General features: G+C 37.7%; 1 protein-coding gene across 7 annotated transcripts; it reads right to left on the reverse strand.

Annotated features, from left to right (window-relative positions):
• Positions 1 to 98: 98 nt before the first annotated feature.
• Positions 99 to 22,145, reverse strand: apol (apolipoprotein L). 7 transcript variants are annotated; one of them, XM_080300111.1, is made up of 6 exons: positions 20,430 to 20,604; positions 6,166 to 6,202; positions 5,579 to 5,622; positions 3,504 to 3,989; positions 3,285 to 3,398; positions 99 to 1,666 (listed from the first exon to the last, which is right to left on the reverse strand). In XM_080300111.1, the coding sequence occupies exons 3-6, from the start codon at positions 5,590 to 5,592 to the stop codon at positions 577 to 579; spliced, it is 1,704 nt and encodes a 567-aa protein (XP_080156237.1). In that variant the 5' UTR covers positions 5,593 to 5,622; positions 6,166 to 6,202; positions 20,430 to 20,604; the 3' UTR covers positions 99 to 576. The 7 variants fall into 7 exon arrangements, with proteins under 7 accessions (XP_080156237.1, XP_080156235.1, XP_080156234.1 ...); XM_080300109.1 differs by lacking the exons at positions 5,579 to 5,622; positions 6,166 to 6,202 and adding an exon at positions 20,683 to 22,145 and having other exon boundaries at positions 20,430 to 20,496; XM_080300108.1 differs by lacking the exon at positions 6,166 to 6,202.
• Between the last annotated feature and the right edge of the window lie 3,287 nt (positions 22,146 to 25,432).

Here is a 25,432-nt window from a genome sequence, read left to right on the forward strand (position 1 = left end):
GATGAATGCAGGTACACCGAGGTTCCGTCGACCTGTTTGCTGGTGTCGTGAGGAAAATGTAGGCTCGTTATTTATGTTACAGAAACACAGAGATGATACCAGGTGGAATTTTAATTTAATTTAATTTTCACCAGCCCTCCAAACAGTACTGAAGACCGAAGTCCAGTCTTAATTCCGTTAATCTAATGAGAGAACATGGCATTTCCTGGAACAAAAGCAGCATCCAAGTTTGGGTCCATCCTTGGTGGAAAAGCGATTTATATATTTGTTGAAGTAAAATATTTGTTATTTGTTTTTGCTTTTATTGGTGGGTAAATATTTAAGAGAAAGACAAGTTATAAGTGAACTTGTCTGTCTTAATCAGAAACAAAACAAATTATTACAAAGTCTAAATTAATATTGCTACGCTGCTATTTCAAGAAAGATGTTAGCAAAACTTTGGTCCTGACCAAGAAAGAGAGTATAGCTCAAGAAATCAGTCAGAATTTCCACATAGGTCCACACACTAGCCACTAAGACCAAAGACAAAGTGGCACACTTTTATACTCTTTGGCCTCACCTTAAGTACTCTCATGTCTAATTGCTAAATGCGCCACAGACCCATGCAGCAAACCCTAATAAGCCTCCTAGAACCACCATAATTAAATAAAATTCTTTTTGGAATTTCAGTTCTCTGTCCCTTTGTTTGTTCTCAAAAGACACAGACTGTTTTTTCTGTACTTGTCTCTTCATTGCTGTATAAAATGGAATCTCTAGGAAAGCTTTCTTTTTGTCTTCTGTCTTCAGACCTTCATTCAGAGAGTTACAGATCTTTTGCCATGAGTCTATTTCTGAGCTCCAAAGTGCAGCTCTTGCTCTGATGAATTGTGAGATTTCAGTTTTGTTGGCTTTAGCCAGACTGATGCTGTCTTGACAAATGGAGTAGATGTCCATGCCAAGAAATAAAGCATTTAGTGCAATTGCACCAGCTCTGGCTGTCTTAGAGAGAGCAAGGGAACCTTTGAATGCTGCCTGACCCACTTCTGGGATTTCCGAAGCCATCTTGGGTGCATTACTTAATGCTTTACTTTCCTGAGCCACCATCTTGCCAGAACCTGCAATCAGGTTTTTAGATTTTATCAATTTAACATCTGAAGCATCTTTAACCAGTGATCGAATGCTCAGTCCAACTGACCCAACTTGTTTAAAGCCAATGCACATATCTTTATAAAAACCCATTTCTATGTCAGCAGTTGGTTGATTGATTACCTCTCCCAGACAATCCTGAATACTTTGCACATCTTTCCTGAACTTTTGGAGTACATCATTGGCTTTGTTTCTCTGCTGGTGATTAACTCCAATCTCTGTGAATGTGGTCACAGCACTGTTGGTTCCACTCAAGATTCCCATTGCTGTCCCACCTATTAACAGACCCAGAGATGCGCCTGCTGTTACAGGACTTAACGCCAAACCAACAATGGACAGCACACCTCCAACTGCTCCCACTGAGCTGCCTGTTATGCTAGAGATTTTTGCTCCCTTATTCATTCTATCTAACTGAACAGCACACTGCTCCAGGTCTTCTAGAAACTTCAGCATCCTCGGCTGTCGGTTTTGGACCTCTTTGATGAAGCCAGAACAGGACTTTTCCTGGAATAAAAACACCATCCGGAAGTTTGTGTCCATCCTTAGTAAAGAAGAGGAAAGTTTTAAACTTTATTTTATTCTGTTAATTGAGAGTGATTAGTTAAAAAGTAGACAAGAACAATGTAAAATAAAATAAAAACAAAATATTTACATTTAAAATAAAAATAAAATATTCTCATAAAATTAAAATATTTATTTTTTAAATTTGAAAACAATGTGAAGGACTGGCGATTTGTCGAGGGTGTACCCTGCACTTGCCCTATGGTAGCTGGGATAGGCTCCAATCCCCCTGCTAAATTGAATTAGATAAGTGGAGGAAAATGGATGGATAGATTTGCATGTGGTTCAAATATGTCCTTTTGTCTATAAAGATGATTGAGATATATCAAGAACATGAGTCCAGCTCAGAAAATCAACAGTAGCAAAATCTCTGTAGATATCCATGATAAATTTAAAGTGAAATACAGATCGAGCTTCAAATAAATTTCAAAAGCTTCAAACATTCCCTAGAACAGTGGAAAGACTTCCTGGCTCAATAAAACAAAAAACAACGATAGCTTCTCAGTGGCAGACACAAGTAGACTGTTGAAACCTGAGGTTATAGGTAAATAGAAAAATATATCTAAAAGCAGCATTGGGGAGTAACAGAATACATGTACTGGTGTTAGGTATTTAAAATACAAAATATGAGTAACTGTATTCCGTTACAGTTACCGTTTAAAAAGGTGATAATTAGTATACAGTTACTTTGTTGAAATAAATGGATTATACAGAGGTCTTTTCCTGTTTCATATGTTCAGCTATCCCCTCTCTAATTTTGGTAATTCCACACATTGGCAAAACCCTAACTAGCACAAAGGAGCCAGCAGTGCATGAACAGGAATGCATTTCTTACACGGAAATTCCGACACCATTTCATATTTAAACAAAAAAGCGGTGGGCAAAATCTGACCGTTCAATGCAAACTCTGTTTGCCAGAAACCAAGCTGCTCTCAGCGTCAAAAGACTCCAACCTAAAGAAACATCTAAGTAAGTTGTTTACTTACGTTAGCCTACTGCAGCTACCTTGTTTTAGTTGTGGTAGCTACCTGGGTTATGTGCCACTTCAGGGTTTTCGATGTGCTATTGCTGTGTGAATTATTACTATTACTGAAGGCTACTCGCCACCAAGCTAAAATTGATAGCTGGCGTTAGCTGAGGTTAGTTCATAGACTTGATGGACAGCATTAACAACCTGCTAGCTGCAAATAATCATGTGCAGTTCTGAAAGTCTATGAACTAACGCCAGTTAACAATGTTAGCTCAGTGGCAAGTAGCCTTCAGTAATAGTAATAAAATCACACAGCAATAATACACTCATGTAGTTGTAAAAAGCATGACAATATATTAAGTAATCCAAAGTATTCAGAATGTTACTCACATTGAATAACTTACCGGAATAGGTTACAATATACATTTTGGGGCATGTATTCTATAATCTGTAGTGGAATATATTTTAAAAGTAACCTTCACAACACTGTCTAAAAGCATCTTTTCACTTTGTTATTATGGCCTACAAAATCAAGGCTGTTGAAAAGAAGAAAATGACATATTTCTTATAAAATGTACTTTCTAGCAAACATGAGGGAGGTCTAACAACGTAATTAAGACATTCCTACCGGATTTCATTGAGCTGGTTAATACGACAAAGCATGTCTTGTATGTCACTTTCAGGCAAATCAGTGTTGATGTCTACTTGAACTTCATTCATCATCAAGGGAAAGGCACTGATGCTGATTTTAGAGACACAATATGAAATATGTTAATGTTTTATATAAAGTGCATAGTTTCTTTTTTATTTGAATCAGAGGAATTCTGTTGTTCATGATGTCGTTTACCTTTTTTCAAATCTGTCACAGATTATCTTGGAGACTTGTACGTATCTGTCAAACTGATATTTCAGCACCTCCAAATTCTGAAGTTTGGGAAGGAAGAAGACTTTTGCATCTCTTTTAAACTCCAGTAGCAGAGGGCAGATCAGTTTTGCATGTATGATGACAATTTGAACATGTTCACTGTCTTTGGGCAGCTGTACCACCTGGTTTTGAGTGAACACATTCAGTGAGGTCACTGCAAGCTTCTCCACTGCATCCAAGAAGAGGTCAAGCTTCTCCAGACCATCCAAAGTGTTTTTTAACACTTCGTCCAGCTCCTTCTCCAACTCTGCACCTTTGCTCTCTGGACTCAACATCTTGTTGAGCTTTTCCAACTCAGTCTTCCTTGCTTCCATCCATTTAGGGAATGTCTTGCAGAAAGTTCCTACTGTCTCAATGTGGCCTAATGTTTCTGTGATGTATGTGCACAAGGCCTCGTTGAACCTTTTGCTATAACACAAAACAACAATTTGCCTCATTTACTGAAACATGCACAGTAAATTGTTTACTGCTATGTATTTCAGTGAATCAGAATTTTTAACATTTACCATCAGAATAATTTGAATTTCTTTTTTCTTTCGTTTTTTTCAAGCAGGACAATTGGACAAATAAATAACTGTAAATAAAATGGTTATTTCTAATACATGGTTGAAAACCCTATACTGACAGTGACAGCCGGAAGTATTGAACTCCTGTACTCCTGGGTTTTCCTCTACTCTTTATTTAATTTGGACATTTAATTTATTTTATGTTCAGTAAAATGAAGCGTAAAAGACGGTTTACCCTTAGACCTTAGGGCTAGTTAACAAATTCCTCTATTAACTAAATCTGAATGGGACACAGGGCAATGGAAGAATAATGCTACTTTTATACATGTTTGAATTGCAATAAGTATGTTTTAAAACATCATCTGCATGTACATGAATATCTGAAGAAGAATTTTTGTTGTTGTTTAAAGACAGATTTCAGTTTCCTTTTTTCACTAAATCTTGACCTTGATCCCACTGTATTAAAAAAAAGTTTTAGTATAGCTCTTGCCCATCGGGAGGAGTTGCGCTTTCTGAATACTCTTATTTATTGACTGATATATCAACAGGCACCCCCAAGGTCCCAAAGAGCAGTAATAACCAAATTTAAATTACTAATAGAACTCAGGGTGCTAAAAGGGTTCTCTCACCCCAACCGGTCGCAGCAGATGGCCCCGCCCCTCCCTGAGCCTGGTTCTGCCAGAGGTTTTTTCCTGTTAAAAGGGAGTTTTTCCTTCCCACTGCCACCAAATTGCTTGCTCATAGGGGGTCATATGATTGTTGGGTTTTTCTCTGTATCTATTTTTGTACAATCTACTGTGCAATATAAAGCGCCTTGAGGCGACCGTTGTTGTGATTTGGCGCTATATAAATAAAATTGAATTGAATTGAATTCAAAGTATTCTATGATATGATTCAGCCACTGCCAGTAATATGACTTTATAATTGCTAATGCAAATTCAGCAATGAAATTGAAATGCTCTTCCTTGATTCATGATAATAAGACGGATGTCTGCATATTTAAAACACAGATTTATCTAAAAGTGATAGTAGTGAAAGTGTAAATTGTAACTTGTATCCCTTACAGACCGTCCTTTCTCCTTCTCTGGTGTGTAAAAATGCTGACAGTCACACCTCTGTTTTTAACGCTGTCCCTGTGTTGTCCAAGGTGAGATATGCATTTGATTTCTTATATAGGTTTCCTTTGACAGCATTAGGTAAAAGCTGCTGGGGTGTAAGATAAAGGATCTGGAAGTCTTTCAAATACTGTCCTCTTGTGGTATAGTGTTGTGATTACAGTGTATGAAGCTACAATAAATACATATAATTCATTGCAGTCTTTGATTTCCCTATGTATATGTGTTATGTGTTGACAGTAGAAAAAACATCTGGACTTGTTCCATATTTGAATATCCTTAGAATATGACTGTGATTATTTTTGTTAATATAGTAGATTTAAGTATTACCATTTTTGCTAATACTTCAGCATAACTGTTTTGTTTTTTACTTTACCTTGTTTCTGACATCCTGAGGTTTTTGTTGACTTCAATTATCAGCTGGAAAAAGAAAAAAATCCAGAGTTTTTTTTATGGTTTCTTTTTTAAAAATCACATTTTAAAGGAATGGCTAAGAAAAACTTATCATATCACATACCAGAACATACCCTTTGCTGCTTTCTTTTAACTTTGTTTTTATCATGTTATAACTCTCCGTACTTGGTAGTACATAATAAATCTATCTCTTCCACTTATCCTTTATCGGGGGGCTGGAGCCTACCGCAGCATAATACACACTAGACAGTTCACCAGCCTGTTGCAGGGCTAACACATAGGAACAGGCAGCCATTCACACTTATGAACAATTTAGAGTTACCAATTAACCTAACCCCACTGACTGCATGTCTTTGGACTCTGGGAGGAAGCCAGAGTATCTGAAGAAAGCGCATGCAAACACAGGGAGAACATGCTAACTCCACACGGTGTTTCCAAGACCATGTCCTCATGTAAATGGATTTATGATGACCAACAAACACAGAATTTACATAATTGACAATGAAAAAATTCAAAAAAAGAAATGGTATGGTTAGAGTTCCTACCCACCTAAATATGGTTTTATTTCCTGCTTGTTATATATAATCTGCAAAGATAAAAGTTTTTTTTAAAACTTAAAAAAAAAATTTAAACCCTCAATGAAAAGCATTTTACTCAATTTCATGAAGTTTTACGTTAATACAGTTGGGTTAAGGTCACATAACCATTAACAGTGTCTCCAAAGGTAATAGTAAGTACTGTTCAGATATTTTTCTCATTAGATATGTGTTGCATAATTTTTTTGCTCTGGCTACAGCCACTTATCTGAACAAACACCTAACGCTCTGATAGGGTCATCCCACATACACGTGATAACTTCAACAGGTATGCAGGAAGAGCATGGGGTTGAGCAGAGCAGAGAGCAGATAAGATAAGCATACTAGCAGAATGTATGATGAGGCTCTGAACTAAAATTCCACAATAAAACATGGTTGTAAAGATGACATTTCAACATATTTAATAAATGTCAAATTTTGAGTGTTGATATATGTAATACTGGGTTTTGTGTGAATAATTAATGAATTTTAAATCCTTACCTAGACAAGTGATTAAGAAAATAAACATATGAATTACAGATTTTATGGGAGTAGAGACTCTACTAAGATTTAAAGTACTTCACAGGCATTGATCTGTTGATCTATTGCTCTCCAGTTGCCAAAAAGTACTAAAATGGTTTTGTTTTTCTTTTGGTTTTTTTGCATTGGTGTGATAAATGACCATCTAGACTAGAGGTGTCGAACTCCAGTCCTTGACGGCTGCTGTCCTGAAACTTTTAAATGTGACCCCACTGCAACACACCTGGTCATTAGCAAGACTCTATAGGACTCGACTGCATGCAGAAGTGGCAAATCTTACCCTACTCAAGTAATGTTAAATAAATTTAAGTAAATGTAAGTGTTTGGAAAATTGTACTTCTAAAAGTACTGTTATTGCACCATGTTCATTCACTCATGAGCTGCTGTAACATGAATCAAATGGCTGAACTGCCACCTTAGCATGCAGTCAAGTTCTATCGAGTCTTGTTAATGACCTACTAATTTTATTAAGGTGTGTTGCAGCAGGGACACACAGAAAAGTTTCAGGACACGATCCCTCGAGGAGTGGAGTTTAACACCTATGATCTAGACAATGTAATAGTAGTTTAGTTAGGGGAATATATCCATTTATCTAAAGTTATCACTAGAAGCATATTTTAGGCATCACAATGTTGCTACAAGATTTTAGTTAATATTAATAACATCTTAACTGAATTTGCCATTTGTATTTTAAATTTAACCCTAACCCAATGAAAACATTAGATCCAGTTAAGATTTACCGTAATAAAAACCAACTGCAGAGTATTTACAAAATGAATGAATGAAAAAAACAAGTAAATAAATAATCAATGTAGATTTCATAATTTCTTTTCTGATAAAGATAAAATCTTTACCCTCCTCATCTTTTCTAACTGCCCTCAACCCATCAGCAGGACTGGTATATGTTCCTTTTTGCAAGTAGGAATCGGACAAGCCCAGTTAGATCCCCAATATGACCTTTAACAGGAGACAAGCGTGAATTTCTCTGATCAAACAATCAGAAACAGACCTCATGAGGGGGGCCTAAGAGCCTGAAGTTCTCTGGTGGGCCCTGTACTCATTGCCTGGTACCATGGAGCCTTACTGCCATTTGCCATTTAATACCAGAAATTGCAGGTCCACCATTGGTATCCTATGCTTTTCATAGATTAGAGCTCATGTGACAAACATGAAAGGGTCTGGAGAAGCCTTGGAGAGCATTGTTCAGCATGACCAGTTTGGTGGTGGGTCTGGGGAGGCATATCCATGGAGGGATACACAGACCTTTTGATGAAAAATGCTGGAAGAGTTATGCAATATTTGATTTTCAATCAGTTGTGCTATACAATACATGATGAACCAGCTAAACATAGCTAACACTCGTCGCAAACACATTTTCTCCCACTAGTTTCTCTTGTTTAAACATCTCCTCATATGGGGAAGGAATTCTTTATGTTGTGTCACTAGGGAGCGGGGCTAAGTGTATAAACAGTGTTGGGGAGTAATGGAATACATGTAGCAGCGTTACGTATTTAAAATACAAAATATGAGTAACTGTATTCTGTTACAGTTACTGTTTAAAAAGGTGGCATTCAGAATACAGTTACTTTGTTGAAATAAATGGATTACACAGCAGCTTTTTCCTGTTTCATATGTTAGGCTATGCCCTCTCTATTTTTGGTAAGTCCACGCCTGTGGAAACCCAAACAAAACACGCATTAAGAGGCTCTAATGCCTGTGTCTCAATCTCGCGGCCCATGTCAGCTCTATTTGTGGCCCGCATAATGACGTGAAAAATTGGTTTTAAATGATTATTCAAAAAATGATCTAATATGAAGATAATAGCCAGAGTGTTACAGGCATAGCCCTACAGAATGTAGCCTCATGGGCAGTGTAGTCAGTGCTGCAGGGAGAATGGACTGCCATACCCGTTATGTGTCTGTGAGCGTGAAGGAGGAAGAAAAAGGACAGTCGAAAAGTACGAGCTGTCACCGAGCAGAAACCTGAGATGGAAGCATGCAAATATAATAATAACCACTGCAGCCAAAAAGAGAGCCTGATGAGCCCAGTTGTAAGTAAGCTATTAAGACTCGACTGTACGCTGTGTTTGTGTTTTCCTCCAAAGCCTTTCAACGCCTCTCTCTGTCTGTCACTAGCAAAGTCGACCCAGACAACAAAGTAAAGCTAGTTTTCGGCTACGAGCCCGACGTATTAGCCAGAGGTCGGTTTACTATGATTCGGAGCCGCGGACCTGTTTTATACACATGCAGAATAATTGGTATGGCGAGTAACCTTAAGTAATAGTAATAAATCACACAGCAATAGTACATTCATGTAGTTATAAAAATCATGATAACATATTAAGTAATCCCAAGTATTCAGAATACGTTACTCTCATTAAGTAATGTAATGGAATATGTTACAAAATACATTTTCGGGCATGTATTCTGTAATCTGTAGTGGAATACATTTTAAAAGTAACCTTCCCAACACTGTGTATAAAGAGGGACGGACAGACTAATTTATGTTTCTGTATATACTGCATAGACTCTATATATGCTGTTACTCCTCTTGCAAGGTAAAGTAAAGCTTTACACCTCTGCTTGGTCTCCATTTGTCATTTGTCATTTTTCTAACACCTCCACAGGCTCAAAAATGACACCCTGGCAGCCACTATGTATCCATATGGATCCTAGGGTTCTCCTGCTGCACGACAATGACTGGCCTTATGGGGCGAGAGTATGGAGGCAGTTCCTGTAAGATGAAGGAACTGATACCACTGACAGGCTCCACATTCGCTTAACCTTAATCAAAAGAAGATCTCTGGGTCATTATGTTTATGAAGCAGGTCTCTCTTGTAGATTACACACTGAGTCCCAATGGAATTACCTACGGTTAAATAAAAAATAGTCATAAAATATGTTTCTGTCCATCCGACACCACCAGGTTGCACCTCAGACTGTCCTGTGATGCCCAAAATTGTTATGGACATTTTGACGCAAACAGTATTTTAAACTGTATACCACCTTGATCTAAATTGAGGCTAACTAACCATATTTTGAATGAAAACTTGTGATGTTCTTCCTAATGCTTCAAAAGCAACAGCACTGTATGATGTTTATTTACAAGACTCTACTGCAAAGATTAACCATATGTTCCCTCTGGTCTTAAATTTAAACAGTGCACTCAGTGTCAGGTCACAGGAAATGTGGTGGAATTGAACTCAGAAACGTCTTGCTGTGAGGCAACAGTGCTAACCACCGTGCAGTCCTTTGAACATACTTTACATAATTTATGAACACGTATTACATGCCAAAATTATTGTACAGGTTTTATTTTATTCATTCCTTGCTGTAAATAAACTTGCCAGTTTTAAATAGTGTAAAGAGTCTTTACCTTTTCCCCAGCTTCCTACTTTCTTCACTTGGCGCTTGTGGCTTCTGTTATTGCTACAACTTGGTTGGTTTTGCTTTCACCTTAAAAATGATAAAACCACATATAAACCATGCCCACATCTCAAGGTGTGGCTCCTCTGTAAGGCACAGGTGTCAAACTCCAGTCCTTGAGGGCCGGTGTCCAGAAACGTTTAAATGTGTCCCTGCTGCAACACACCTGAATTAAATTAGTAGGACATCAGCAAGACTCGACAGAACTTGTCTGCATGCTGAGGTGGCGACTCCTAACCCTACAAAAGGAAATTTAAATAAATGCATGTAAATGTAAGTGTTTGGAAAAATTTACTTCTAAAAGTAGTGTTATTGCGCCATATAGTGATGGCCCGTTTATAGCTGAAGCTCAGGAGCATGTGTAAAAAAAATTAACACACTGCTTCAGAAACACTGCGCCAAGACTTGGTTCGTCTGAACAGAGTCACATGATAAATGACCTCCGAAGCTTCATTCAGCACGTCACTGCTTCACTACCTCCCATATGGAAAAGATATATATAAATCTCATAAAGTTTGTATCTGTCTTGTGTGAAACTTGTATGAAAAGCATACAAGAGTGAAAACAGATATAAGATCCCTAGAAAAATTATATAAATGAAACTTGTGTGTTTTGGATACTTACTAAAACAATATATGAAAGTGTCCACTTTCATGAGTAAATCACGTAAGCCTTATATTATTATAAGCCTTATATGATGGGGCAACCGTGGCTCAGGGGGTTGGGAAGCACATCTGTAACCGGAAGGGCTCTCTGTCCTGGTCGTTGTGTCCCTGGGCAAGACACTTTACTCTACCACCTACTGGTGTTGGCCAGAGGGGCCGATGGTGCGATATGGCACGGCATGGATATGATTGAGTATGATGACGACCTTATAGCTGATCTCTTTAATCTCGCTCACGATTATTACAAAAAACAAGCAATACCTGAAAAAAAAATGAAAAAAATATGGTAAACATGTGCATTAGTGTTTGTACTCAATAATGCCCCTCAGGTGCCAGAGGCAGACAGAGGACCCAGGAGTCTTGGGGCACACGCAGCCCTCCAAACAGTACTGAAGACCGAAGTCCAGTCTTAATTCCGTTAATCTAATGAAAAAACCAATTTTCCAAAAGTTATAAAATTTATCTTTATTAAATTTAGAATCCACATACCGTACTGATAATTTGAATTTTACTTAATGTTACTTGCTATAATGAAAATAGTAAAGCATAAAACACATTGCAAATACAATTTCAAAAAAAGAAACAAACTAATGACCAAAAATCACAGCTAGTAAACAGCCTGTAATCAGTTAAGACCAAAGCTTTGAAAAGCAGATTCCAGTTTTTAAACTTAATCACAGAATTCACAAAAGAAAAAGGGAAAAAATTCTGATATGATTCATCTTCTCATTGTCACATTTATATCATTTATATCTCCGTAATATTATTAATAAAATATATTGCTGCATGACGTTTGCACTATAGCATACATTTAGAAAACAGTGGAGCACACTGTGGTTCAGTTTTCCCATCTAATGCAGTCCTGTCTGTTTACTGATCGATTACCCTATAACTCAAATTTATGTTTCACTTTGATCAGACGAAAATTTAATTTGTTTTTCTCTAAAAATCTAACTCTTTATAAAAGGATAAAATGGCAAGTGTAGAATCCCTAGTTTTTCATCATTAGGCATCATTAATGACTGACGTTTTTGCTGATCAAGTGTTTTGGACACTAGTCCAAGTCTAAAGACACGCAAAGGATACTGCCAAACTGTCCCAGTGGGTCCATCCTTGGTGGAAAAGAGATTTATATATTTGTTGAAATAAAATATTTGTTATTTGTTTTTGCTTTTATTGGTGGGTAAATATTTAAGAGAAAGACAAGTTATAAGTGAACTTGTCTCCCATATGGAAAAGATATATATAAATCTTATAAAGTTTGTATCTGTCTTGTGTGAAACTTGTATGAAAAGCATACAAGAGTGAAAACAGATATAAGATCCCTTGAAAAATTATATAATGAAACTTGTATGTTTTGGATATTTACTAAAACAATATATGAAAGTAATGAGAAAGTGGACACTTTCATGAGTAAATCATATAAGTTTTTACTATTTCTTTTATATGGGCTGTCTTAAACAGAATCAGAAACAAAACAAATTATTACAAAGTCTAAATTAATATTGCTACGCTGCTATTTCTGAGAGCAACAAGAAAGATGTTAGCAAAACTTTGGTCCTGACCAAGAAAGAGAGTATAGCTCAAGAAATCAGTCAGAATTTCCACATAGGTCCACACACTAGCCACTAAGACCAAAGACAAAGTGGCACACTTTTATACTCTTTGGCCTCACCTTAAGTACTCTCATGTCTAATTCCTAAATGCGCCACAGACCCATGCAGCAAACCCTAATAAGCCTCCTAGAACCACCATAATTAAATAAAATTCTTTTTGGAATTTCAGTTCTCTGTCCCTTTGTTTGTTCTCAAAAGACACAGACTGTTTTTTTTTCTGTACTTGTCTCTTCATCGCTGTATAAAATGGAATCTCTAGGAAAGCTTTCTTTTTGTCTTCTGTCTTCAGACCTTCATTCAGAGAGTTACAGATGTTTTGCCATGAGTCTATTTCTGAGCTCCAAAGTGCAGCTCTTGCTCTGATGAACTGTGAGATTTCAGTTTTGCTGCCTTTAGCCAGACTGATGCTGTCTTTACAGATGAAAAAGATATCTAATCCAAGAAAGAAAGCATTGAGTGCAATGAGAGCTGCTCTGGCTGTCTTTGAGAGAGCAAGTGACCCTTTGAATGCTGCCTGATCCACTTCTGGGATTTCTGAGGCCATCTTGGGGGCTTTACTTTCCTGGGCCACCATCTTACCACAACCTGTAATCAGGTTTTTAGATTTTATCAATTTAACATCTGAAGCATCTCTAACCAGTGATCGAATGCTCAGTCCAACTGACCCAACTTGTTTAAAGCCAATGCACATATCTTTATAAAAACCCACTTCTTTGTCAGCAGTTGGTTGATTGATTACCTCTCCCAGACAATCCTGAATACTTTGCATATCTTCCATGAACTTCGGGAGGACATCATTGACTTTGCTTTTCTGTGTGCGTTTAACTCCAATCTCTGCTGCAGTGGTCACAGCACTGTTGATTCCACTGGGGAGATATAAATATATAACATAATAAAACAATGTTTTTTCATTTTTTCATATATATATTTTAAGTAATAAAATCTGTGAATTTTTATTGTTATTCAGTTCTTTGTATTGCTCTTTGACAGCTAAAACCATGTTTAAATGTACATATACTTGATTAAAGCAATGTGTGGCTTACAAAACCTCTTTACTTTTTTACAAAAATTAAGGCAGTTTTGAAGGCAAGAGGGGTCCAACGTAGTAACAACAAGGTGTACCTGTGAGGTTATATCAGTAATAGTCATGTTAAACACGATGTGATAAAAAAATTTACTTTCACCATTGTTTGAATTTACTTTATCTTCAGCAGGATGTGCCTATATCAGATCTCTGCCTCTCGGGCTGGAACCACAGCTGTGGGAAGATTTTAATTTGAAGCTTGCAAACCAAACAAAAGTGTAACAGGTTGCTTTAGGTGTGAGAACAGATTTAAAAAGGTGTCTACTTCTATGATGTCAGCCAACTGTAAACCATCTAATCCCTGTTTGCATTTTGTGCTCCTGTTCCTTTATCATATGACTGACTGAATTACGTGAAACATTGATTATCCTGTAAAACACCTAACATAAGAGGAGGAACAGTGCAACTTATTGCATTACTGATGATACAGCAGCTGGGATCCAACCAGCACCGTGCATACATGCAAATATATTAGTTTATGAATTTATTTCAAATCTTAAAAGAAATCTTTGCTTTCAACTGAGAAACATTTGTTGTTGTTACATATTGCAATACTTGCATTACTTGAAATTGTTGCTTCAGCATCTTGCAGCAGTTTCTTCACCCACCACAACCACATCTGCTTCTGATAACCTCTGTCTTTGTATTTCTTTTTCTTTGACTCACTTTCTGTTCACTCTGTTTTTCCTTGTACTTTTATCTCAGCACCACGTTCAGCAAGAACAATGACTGCTGAGTTTTTGGTTGTTGGAATTTACATTTTCAACTGTCACATCAAATTACTGACTAAAAGTGGGTTTTACTTGTACGTTTATTTGTCTGTTTGTTTTACTTTAAGGACAATATGCACATATACCAATAATGACCTTGTTAAATACTGTAGCAATAAAATTAAGAGCATCACAGTTGTGGGAATTTTGTTTTGCTTCATCTGGAAGATTTCATCATCATATATTTGCTTTTGAAACTGTAATTACAACTGTGACATGTTTTATAAGTGAAGCTTGCAAATGTGTAAGAGGCCACTGGAAAAGGTATCCATGTTTATCACATTACCAGAGAGTCCAACTAAATGTTCTGACAACAATTTAAATTCTATTTTTATGTAAAATATTGATTCTTAAACAAGAAAAACTACAACATCTATTTTTTGTTTTGTTTTTTGTTTTAGAGTTTTCATCTAGTATCTGCTGCCTATCATCGACCACAGGCATAGCTTTTTAATTATATTCACTAAAACAATTCTGGATATTAACACATTTCATTGGATCAGTTAAAAGTTTATATATCAACAGAGGGACAATTTAAGGATACAAGTATTTATACAAAAAGAAACAGATTACATTTACATTATGATCATTACATGTGATTAGTGCTGCTGTTAAATTACCAGTGCAGTACACACACAGCAGACTGGTCAGACTGGTACAAGAATATTTCATCTGTTCTAAAATCTATGCACCAGAACTTCGTGTAATTACTGTGTAATAACAGAACTATTACAAAAAAAGTTTATATCTGGAAGTAATTATTTATTTTATTTTATTGCATACTTGATTAAATAATGTTATTAATACGGTTTTATATTTCACTGTGCAAATAAAATGTTCAGCAGAATTATGTACAAATCACATATATTATTCAAATTTGGCATTGACAGATATTTTCTCTGATACTTGATATTGCAGTAATCACAACTCTAGAATATACATTTTTTTTCAGTTGGCTTATTGGCAATTAATGTAATTACAGCATGAGGATGCCTCGCTGCGTGCTGTTACTGAAAAGACCTACAGTCTGACGATTGCTTTCAAACATTTTCCACATTAAACGGCTCTATGATCTGATCATAGTTTCAATCAGCATGAGTCGAGCACTTCAGTGATCAGTAATTTACAACTGTTTCATTGCAGTTTTTTTAATCATTCAGCAGATGGTTCTACCCTTTCTGCTTCACTCTGTTTCTTCACCTCCATCTCCAGATAAATTGGAGTCTCCAGAACAGCCTTCTTTTTTTCTGATGTTGGCAAACCTTCATTCAGAGAGTCATGCATCTTCTGCCATGAGTCGATCTCTGAACTCCAAAGTGCAGCTCTGGCTCTGATAAATTGTGAGACTTCAGTCTCGCTGCCTTTAGCCAGACTGATGCTGTCTTTACAGATGAAGAAAATATCCATGCCGAGGAAGAGAGCATTAACTGCAATGAGACCTGCTCTTGCTGACTTGGAGAGTGCAAGGGTCCCTTTGGCTGCTGCCTGACCAATATCTGGGATATCTGAAGCAACCCTGGGTGCATTACGTAAGGCTTGTCCTTCTTGAGCCACAACTTTCCCAGCACTCGTGAGCAGCTCTTCAGTTTGTAACATCTTAACAGCAGAAGCGCTATCAACAAGTGCATCAATACCCTTTCCAATAGCACCAGCGTTTTTGGCAATCTTGCCAACTCCCACAACTATATTTATGTCAAGTGCGTCCAGTTTGGCGATGGTTTGACTGGTAACCTCCTCCAGACAACTCTGGAGACTCTGTACATCCTCCATAAAGTTCTTGAAGACTTCAGAGGCTTTCTTTCGTTGTGTAGCATTTACTCCAACCTCTGTTGCAGTGGTCACAACACTGTTGACTCCACTGGTGATTCCCAGCCCGACTCCAGTCATTGTCAAAGCTAGAGAAACTCCTGCTGTGAAAGGAATTAATGCCAAACCAACAATGGACAGCACACCTCCAACTGCCCCCACGGAGCTGCCTGCCACACTGGAAATCTTTGCCCCCTTATTCATTTTGTCTAACTGAACAGCTGTCTCCTCCAGCTCCTTTAGAAACTGCAGCATGGTGGGCTGTCGCTTGTCGAACTCACTAATGAACCCATGGCACGGTTCCTCCTGGAACAAGAACACCATTCGGAACTGCTCGTTCATCCTGAGAGAAGAAATTTAAAAAGAATTAGTGGGGTGACACATTTTAAAATGTCACCATGTTATTGCAATATTAACAATATTTAGGTTTAGTTTTTAAGGTTACATGACCAACAAAAACATGTCACGTGTCCTGCAAAACATTTTTTTGGTTGCAGGGATATAAGTCCTCCCTGCAGCCCATGAACAAGACTAGAGGTTTAACCTCCTACGACCCAAACTCTTTCAAGTCATGCATTTTTAATTTCTCTTTGCTATTTGGGCTGATTGGGACCTGGTGAATGTAAAAAACAAAGAATTACTTGATTTTTATTTTTTTTTTTACCTGATTTTTGTTTCTGAGAGAAATGAGATCCACATATGAGGACATTCGTTTTAAATTTTGATAGAGCAGTGGCAGTATAATGTCCTCGTAAGTGGATATCAGGACCTTGTAGAGCAAAATTTTGTATTTTGGTCTAGACAACCCAAATTGTTATGTCCACATATGTGGACGCCAGGTCCTAGGAGGTTAAGAAACATCTACACTGGCTTCACTTTTCAGATCCAGAAGCTACATCGTTTTTTGTATAGTGTAGTGTCCAGGCAAGCATGTTTATCAGGGGTCTCGAACTCCAGGCCTCGAGGGGCAGTGTCCTGCAGGTTTTAGATGTGTCCTTGATCCAACACAGCTGATTTAAATGGCAAAATTATCTCCTCAACTTGTCTTGCAGTTCTCTGGAGGCCTGGTAATGAACTCATCATTTGTTTCAGGTGTGTTGGCCCAGGGTGAGATCTAAAACCTGCAGGACACCGGCCCTCGAGGCCTGGAGTTCAAGACCCCTGATGCACTAGGAGTGAAACCGGTCTCACTGCAGCGGCAATGTCTACGTCACAGCACCAACATCAAAGGACATCTTATGCAGGCCTGTAGGACACCAGCAGTATCTGAGCCCTGAGATGAAGAAAAAAAAAGAAAAAACAAGTTCTGCACTGACACATATTTGGGAACAGAAAAACTTACCTGATCTCATCGAGCTGATTTACGTGATCAAGCATTCTCTGTACGTCATCCTCAGACAAATCCACATCAAGATCAACCACAGTTTCTACAGCCATCTTCAGACCAAAGTCACTGAAGCAGCTGTGAAGAACGCAGGTCAACTTATTTTATACAATAGATGATACTTAATGTGCAAAATTCCTTAATATTTTGTATATCATTTATTTGTTTACCTTTTGTCCAACTTCTCACAGATTGTCTTGGAGGTCTGTATGTATCTGTCCAGCTGATATGCCAGCACTTCCACATTCTGGAGTTTGGGAAGGAAGAAGACGTTGTCGTCTCTTTTAAACTCCAGCAGCAGAGGACAGATCATTCGTGCAGCCAAGATGACAGCCTGAACATACTCAGGACTGATCCCTTCTGGAAGTTGTAACACCTGGTTCTCCGTGAACACATGCAGCGAGGTCACTGCCAGCTTCTCCACTGCATCCAGGAAGCTGCTGAGACTCTCCAGGCCACTTGCAGTGTCATTCAACACTTCAGTCAGCTCATTCTCCAGCTCTACACGCTTGCTGTCTACATTCACAGTCACCTTGCTCTTCATATACTCCACAAAGGCTTTACCTTTTTCCTCTGATTTAGTAACATGGTTGACGTTTAGGTCAAGTGCTTCAAGTCTATCTTTGATATCCCTCATCATTTCTACCTCGGTGTCTCTCCAGAGCATCCATTTAGAGAACATCTCACAGAATGCTCTCACTGTGTGGATGTAGGTGAGGGTGTCTGTGGTGTAGCGGCACAAGGCCTCCTGTAGCTCCTTTCTGTAACACAAAGCATCATCTGTTTGTGAGGTTTCTAGGGGAATTCAAACAAAACTTGTACATGACAGCTCGGTCGCAGAGCTCAGTATAAAGTGCACTACATAACAACTTTAATAGTTTAAACACTTTTATTTAAAATGTACAGCACAGCACAGAGTCCAACACAAACCAAAAAATACTTCAGATTTTGTTTTGCTAGTAGTGCTAAGTGGGTAGGCACTTTGTCCACAATAGCTAATATTAGAGATTTTGTACCAAAAATTCAATTTGTGGAAAAATCTTTGTTTAATCTTGGGCTAACATCTCACAGGATTGTCTTTCTCTTTTTAAGTGCCCTTTCGCACTGTCCCTCTTCCCTTCTGTTTTTCTTTTCCTTCCTCTCCCTTTCCTATCCCTCAGTCATGTCTGTCCCATCTGTAACAACTGAAAATAAAATAAAATAAATAATAACAACAAAGGTTAATCAAATGGACCCATACGGCAAGGCCGTGATGACCATTTGGCAAAGTAAATCCATTGGGTATCCTTGTTGGTCTTCAGACAACAATTCTGACGGCTAAAGAACCAAATGGGACAGGCAAAAAAAAATAAAAAAAAAAAATAAAAAAAAATCCTTCCACTACCATGACCTGGATGACTGAGAGCCTACACCTACACAGATGTCTCACTGTGGATTTGATGCAGGATCCAAAATAATCATATAGACTTTCTTCATAGTCAGTTTGAAGTAACGATAACGGGGTTGTTTTTTTGGGGGGGTTTTAAGTGATAACAGTGCCCAGGGGAAAGCAAAAGATGACAACAAGTGTCAGCACTCTTTGGCACCAAAGGACAGTCCTACTCCTGCTTAAGACTGATGGTAAAAATGTAGATTTGGTATTAATGTACCCTTTAAACATTTATATGTTTGTTTTGTAATTTAAGTACTTGAAAACTTTTTGAACCATTTTTAGTAGGTATACTATTACACAGTTGGGGTTTGTTATATTGTGTCTATTGTTCTAGTTCTTGTCTTTATTCTAAAGATGCACTATTATTACAGAGATTTTTAAATAACATGCAACTAAACCTCAGCAAGGGTTTGTCATTGTTTGATTAACAAAGGGTCTCCCAGTTGTGGACTTTTATTAGCTCAGATACACAAACTGGTTTTGTACCAACAAAGGCCTGAAAGTCCCTATTTTGTATTTTAGTAGCTGTTTTTTTATAATATAACCACTAGATGGCGCCAAATTACAAAAGGCTATGGGTCAGTAAATGGAGTTATTAGGACAGGTTTTAATAAAATGGTGTACTGCAATTCTGTGGTTTCTCTTTTTTATACATTTCCTCTGTTTTGTCCTGGTGCTGTTGCTGTACACCAACAGAAGATATAGCTCTTCTTCTTCTTTGGGTGTGTACTGTGGATATTCTGTTTCATCCGTTTCAAATTTATTTAAACTTGAATATTTGTCACCCAATTCCTGTCCTGATGGGACTTTTATTACTTATTATAAAGCCCGACTTCAGACATGCATAAGCAGGTAACATTAATGTGACTAAGTCATTTTGCCCTAGAGGTATTTTCTTCAGGCCTCAATGTTTAGAGTGGTAGAAAAACACCTGGGATATTAATTAGCAGCACACTCATTAGCAGATTGTTAATATTAATGCAACAGTGCTCATGTATCATGTCTGTTACAGTTGCAGTGTTTATGACTTAACCACAAACTTTGTCCTTTAATACATCTCTGTATAAATTTTTTCTATAGCCCCTCCAAACGTTTATGTAAGGAGTCATTGTGATGAAAAGAAAGAAAAAAGCAAAGATATGTTTTTTGGGAGGGGACATTGCATATTTGTACATTTTTTAGGTTTAAAAGATTAAAATATGAAAAAAGACTAAAAGTCTAACCGCTAACAAAGAGACACGTTTTCGTGTAAAAACCAGCAGTCCCATCACAAGTTTTTAAAATTAAATCTAACATGAAAACTTGGATGTAACCGGAACTGCAGCTGATTAAAGTGAAAGAGTAGATACGTAGAAGTAAAGTGGTCCTGTTCCTCCAACGATTCTTTTAAAGTCGCTGGGTGTGTCTTTAAAATAGTTTCTTCCGTGTTTTGTTCTAGTCTGTCACTTAATCAGTACATATAAGTATTTTACTACATGCACTCTAAAAGTTTTCCGTGCACCATGAGCCGCCTTACCTTGCCTCAGACATCTTCTTCTTCTCTGTGTGTTGTGTTCAGGTCCTCGCGGAGGTCTCACCTTTATCTGCGCAAAGGAAACAAGAACAGGATGGATCTGAAGCCCGCAGTCCAGCTGTTGTAGAAATTAACAAGCTCCCAATACCACGCCTCGAGTGGACCTGCTGAAATAACTGCGTACCCACTCAGTAATTAAACTGCCCGGTCACAAATGTTAAGTTTCGTTTTCATTTCTCCACATTATGAGCCACACCTGTTTGTGTAACACCTTGGATCATCGACAGTCAGCTGACTTTTGTTTGTTAAGGAGGGTGAAAAAGTTTAGTAGCGACATTTGACGTTCAGGCAACAACAACAACTTGCTCGTCTTGATCAACTGGTTTCCTGATGCTGCCTTCAAGTGTTATCGGAAAATAAAAGTGGTGACTGAAAGGACTTTTCTTAATGAAAACACAACAAACATGTTCCCCCTTAAATCGTAAAGAATTTTATGATACAGTGTTTATTGTACACCGTGTTTTCCTGAAAATGCCCCAATTTTCAGCCAAGTATTTATCAGGTTTCTTTTTCTTTCTCTTTTTTTTATCCACGTTTCCCTTCCAAATGAACTCGAACACACCACCTCAAAGTACGGGGGAGACGGATGTACATGCATAATCGAAACTAACCCATCCTGCCACGTCCTGCGGGTTTTTTTGTGTGGGGGAGGGGGGGGGGGGGTGAAGAATAACACTATTTAACATCAAGAGAACGAAACCGGTATGTCAAACACTGGTCATGATTTCTGAGCTCATATGCGACCTTTTTCATTACCACAAATAGTGTTATACATGTGAACAACACTGTTTTGCAAAGTGGTGAAAGAAGCGGGTGAGTAAAAGCCATAATCCTCCTTAATATTGGATTCATTAATGTAAATACTACTTATATACATCATAATTAATTATTAGAGTTTTTTGCTTTCAAATGTGCAAATAATAAATTACTAGCTACAGCTTTAAATTAAATGGTGTATGGGGTATAAAGTAAAACATTTGCATCCAAATTTTAGAGAAGTAGATGCAGAATACTGAAGTACGTTAAATCTGTAGTTCAGTAAAATAACCTAACTAAATGTTCTCATTAAATTTCAATATGATTCTATCTATGCTGTCATCTAGTGGGCACTGGATACTGCACATTTAGCAGTACTCCAGTCCAAAAGCATTCCTTGAGCAGGGCATAAGTAGGAACCAATCATATTTTACGCTCCCCTCTGGGCATGCCCCTGTCCATCTCCATGTCCAGTACTGGTTAGCATAATCATTATTATTTATAGATAACTGAAAAGGCGTACCAACCCAAGGCCTACCAAAATTTCCTAGAAAGAGATAAAGCATCCAAAATGTTAATGTGAAATGAGCACAAAGACATACAAAGCCCACAGATCACAGGGGGAGATACAAAACTCCTGAAAGGAGAAAGACACAAAAGCAGCTATAAGAACAGAAGGAACAAAGAGACAAAACAAAGAAAGAATAGATGTAGAAAGATGAAACCAAAGAAAACATGACCGAGAAGATGCCCCTGAACTCTCTCAGCACACGTATGTGCTTGTGCTCCTGGGCAAATTCAGCAGCTTCCTCTGCCTGTTCATCATCATGTCTGCTTTGCTGCAACAATAAAAACAGCCCTGCACTGCTCGACGCTCACAAAGGTCGCACTCTAAGACTGAATCAACACAATGACTCCACTCATAGCAGCTGATAACCATGTGAATCCAGAAAATCAAAGGGCCAATTCATAAGCAGCTGACGCAGAAGAAGTTAGCTGTTGTGCTTTCTCCTTGTCACTGTGTTGTGAACACCACAATATAAAACCTCTATAGTGAAACTATTGTGCTTGTCAGTATATTCTAAAATATAAAAAAGCATACAATGGTGAATATTTGAATTCAAACATGGTAGAAATTTCATTTGAAGCTGTGTGTACAGCCATGTGAGCCTCAGCTGTAGACAGCTCTAAACACTCCAGAGTTTCAGTGTTTCCACTCTTGGCTCTGTAGATTATTAACTGTAAGGGAATACGTTTATCTCAGGCACACAGAAGCAAAGAAGCTCCACCCAGCTGCTGTAGCCTTTACCCACTTTCTACTGTTCAAACAGAAGAAAGTATGTAAAGGGAGAGGCGCAACAACAACTTGTTTCAGACCAAGAGAATGTGACAAGGCCCAGTATAAAATACACAAGGGTTGATGTTTGCTCCACCATTTACCACAGACTTCCCAACTCTGTTATTTATTTATTTATTTATCACTGAGCAGATTTTATTTTCTTATTTCTTTCTAATTACAGCTGAAAACACTATGGAGGTAATGAGAGTGAACAGCAGCTAAAGAATGTGCTGAAATTGATAATATACGTCCCTCTTAAAGTTAGAGGAGCTGCAGATTTGCCTTTTTTCATCTAAAGTCAGATTTTCCTTATTGGTGTTATATTACAAAGCATGTGGCTACATAAATCCAATGGAAATTAAAGAAAAAAAAATAATGTCAACATTACTTGGACAAGCAAATATTTGAGCTTTAAAGAACCCTTATCTGTTTTTACTGATGAACAGATCTTTTTATCACTTCCTTTTATCAAATCCTTAAAAAATAGATTCAAGGTTTCAAGATTTTTTGCCAGTTTTTCCACATGTCCTAAAATAGTTCTTTAAGACATTTAGACAGAAGGTCATGGCTGTTTCTGGGTCTGTAAGATACATTTTTCAAATAATCCAATTGTTTTAAATAAGTCGTTCTATTACTGGGAAAGGAATAATTACAATTTTCAACTAAAACTAAAGAAATGTCAGAAAAAGAACAAATTTTCAGTATAAAACAACGTCTCCAAGAAGCACCAACATTCATCCCAGGATGCATGTGTAAACCTTGCAACTGTTGGTGCCAAAGCACGGTACTCCGTTTCAATTTGGTTTTGTTTATATAGCACCAATTCACAACAATAGCTGCCTCAAGGCAATTTATATTGTAAGATAAATACCCTACAAATAGAGAGAAAACTGCAACAATCTGATGATCCCCCCACTGGGCAGGGCTTGGTAACAGTGGAAAAGAAGAACTCCCCTTTAACAGGAAGAAACCTCCATCATAATCGGGGACCAGGGGGGTGGGTGAGAGGAAAAAGAAGAGGAATGTTCCCACTCTGGGGGAGAAAAAGGAGAAAGTTAATAACATGAAGTAGTAAAACATATGGGAGGTGTACATGAAATGCTTAGTGCATCATGGGAAGGACATCAGCAGCCTGAGCATAACTTCTGGGACAGGACAGAGCCACCTGATCCAGCTTTCCTTCTTCCTTCTTTGTTATGTGTTTCCGATTGTTGTTAAAATCTTTTTAAAATCACTTTCTGGACCCACTGAGATTTTTTTTCCTGCAGATGCTAGAGGGAGATTGCACAGCAATAAACTAGTGACCCACTCAGGGTGTGCACTGCATCTCACACTCTTACAGCTGGGATATAACCCCCACATGAACGTGAAGTAGATTTTTCAAGACGGTCAGGATTTTAGGCAGAGAGCAAGTCCACCAAAGTGTTGCTTCATGTAAGGAGGAAAAAATTGTTTTTTATACTAGTAGGCCTATGATGAACCCATGGCTTTGTATGGAGCATGTCAAAACGCTCACTCAGCTCACTCAAAATTAAAAAACTCCAAATGACTTAAACTTGTTTGAGGTATTTGGAGGTTTTTAATTTTATTTTTACTTTTAGTACAGCATTACTAAACTTGATAAACTTTTTTCTTATTCTTTGTGTTTGTCATGCCTACATCCTTTCATGTGGCTGGCATCAGATAACCTTCCTTTTTATCTAATAAGGAAAAAATCAGAGAATTATAAGAATAAATATATGTACCTGTACAAATATAAGAGTGTATGTATACTAAATATGTATATATACATGTGTGTGTGTGTGTGTGTGTGTGTGTGTGTGTGTGTGTGTGTGTGTGTGTGTGTGTGTGTGTGTGTGTGTGTGTGTGTGTGTGTGTGTGTGTACATATATATAAAATTAAATAAAAACAAAATATACAGAGGTCAGCAGTTGGATATTGTGCAAAACAAGTGGCATTTATGTGCAGTATGGAGTGCATAATGTTGAAGTTCTCACTAACGTTACTCCGGTTTTCCCATTCAACAGTCTTAAATTTAATAACTGCACTGAAACAGCTGGGCAAAACTGTGTTATGATCCATTGTTACATTAAAAAGAATTTTTTTTAAATGGGCCCTCGACTTGTTTGAATGTTTGCAGTTTCAAATGGAAATTTCCTCTTCTCGTGTTCATCTAAGAATTCCTGGGAATACTTGGCTCTCCTGTTTGTCAACTGTCTCGTGAAAAAAAATACTTCAGTATTTTCTAAAGCATCTTCTGCAAAGAGATTAAACATCAATATTTTGCTATTAGTTTTTTCCATTTTCTGCATTTTTGCCTGTGTCAGCACGTGACGAGCACGCTGAGCTTTGTTTTCGGGTCGAGAGCCCCATTTCAGCTGTGATGATGAAGAAAAATGTCACTCAGCTGCTCATGTAACGTCAAAGAGGGGGGAGAGAGGGAGTGTGTATATAGGTTGGACATCTTCTTGTGAAAAAATTCATCATCATGTTTCTCTCAGGCCTCAGGGCCACATGTCAGATATCAGCCCTGGTCAGACGAGATCAGACAGGCATGTTTCTGCTGCTCTTAGTTCAGCATTTCGTTTCAACTAAATTTACCTAACTTACCATTATTTACCACTAGATGGCGATTGCAATCTTTCTGGTTAAAGGATCCAGAATTCTTAGAATACATTGGAAAGCAAATAGATTATTACTTTGCTTATAACACTACTCAGACTACGGCGACTATAAAATGGGAGGCCTTTAAAGCTTTCCTGAGAGGGAAAATGATCAGTTTTACAAGCTTTAAACATAAAACATCTAGGATGGAACTGGTTCATTTGGAGAAAAAGATAAAAGATATTGA

Source organism: Astatotilapia calliptera, chromosome 4 (assembly GCF_964374335.1).
Source record: "Astatotilapia calliptera chromosome 4, fAstCal68.1, whole genome shotgun sequence".
NCBI lineage: Eukaryota > Metazoa > Chordata > Actinopteri > Cichliformes > Cichlidae > Astatotilapia > Astatotilapia calliptera.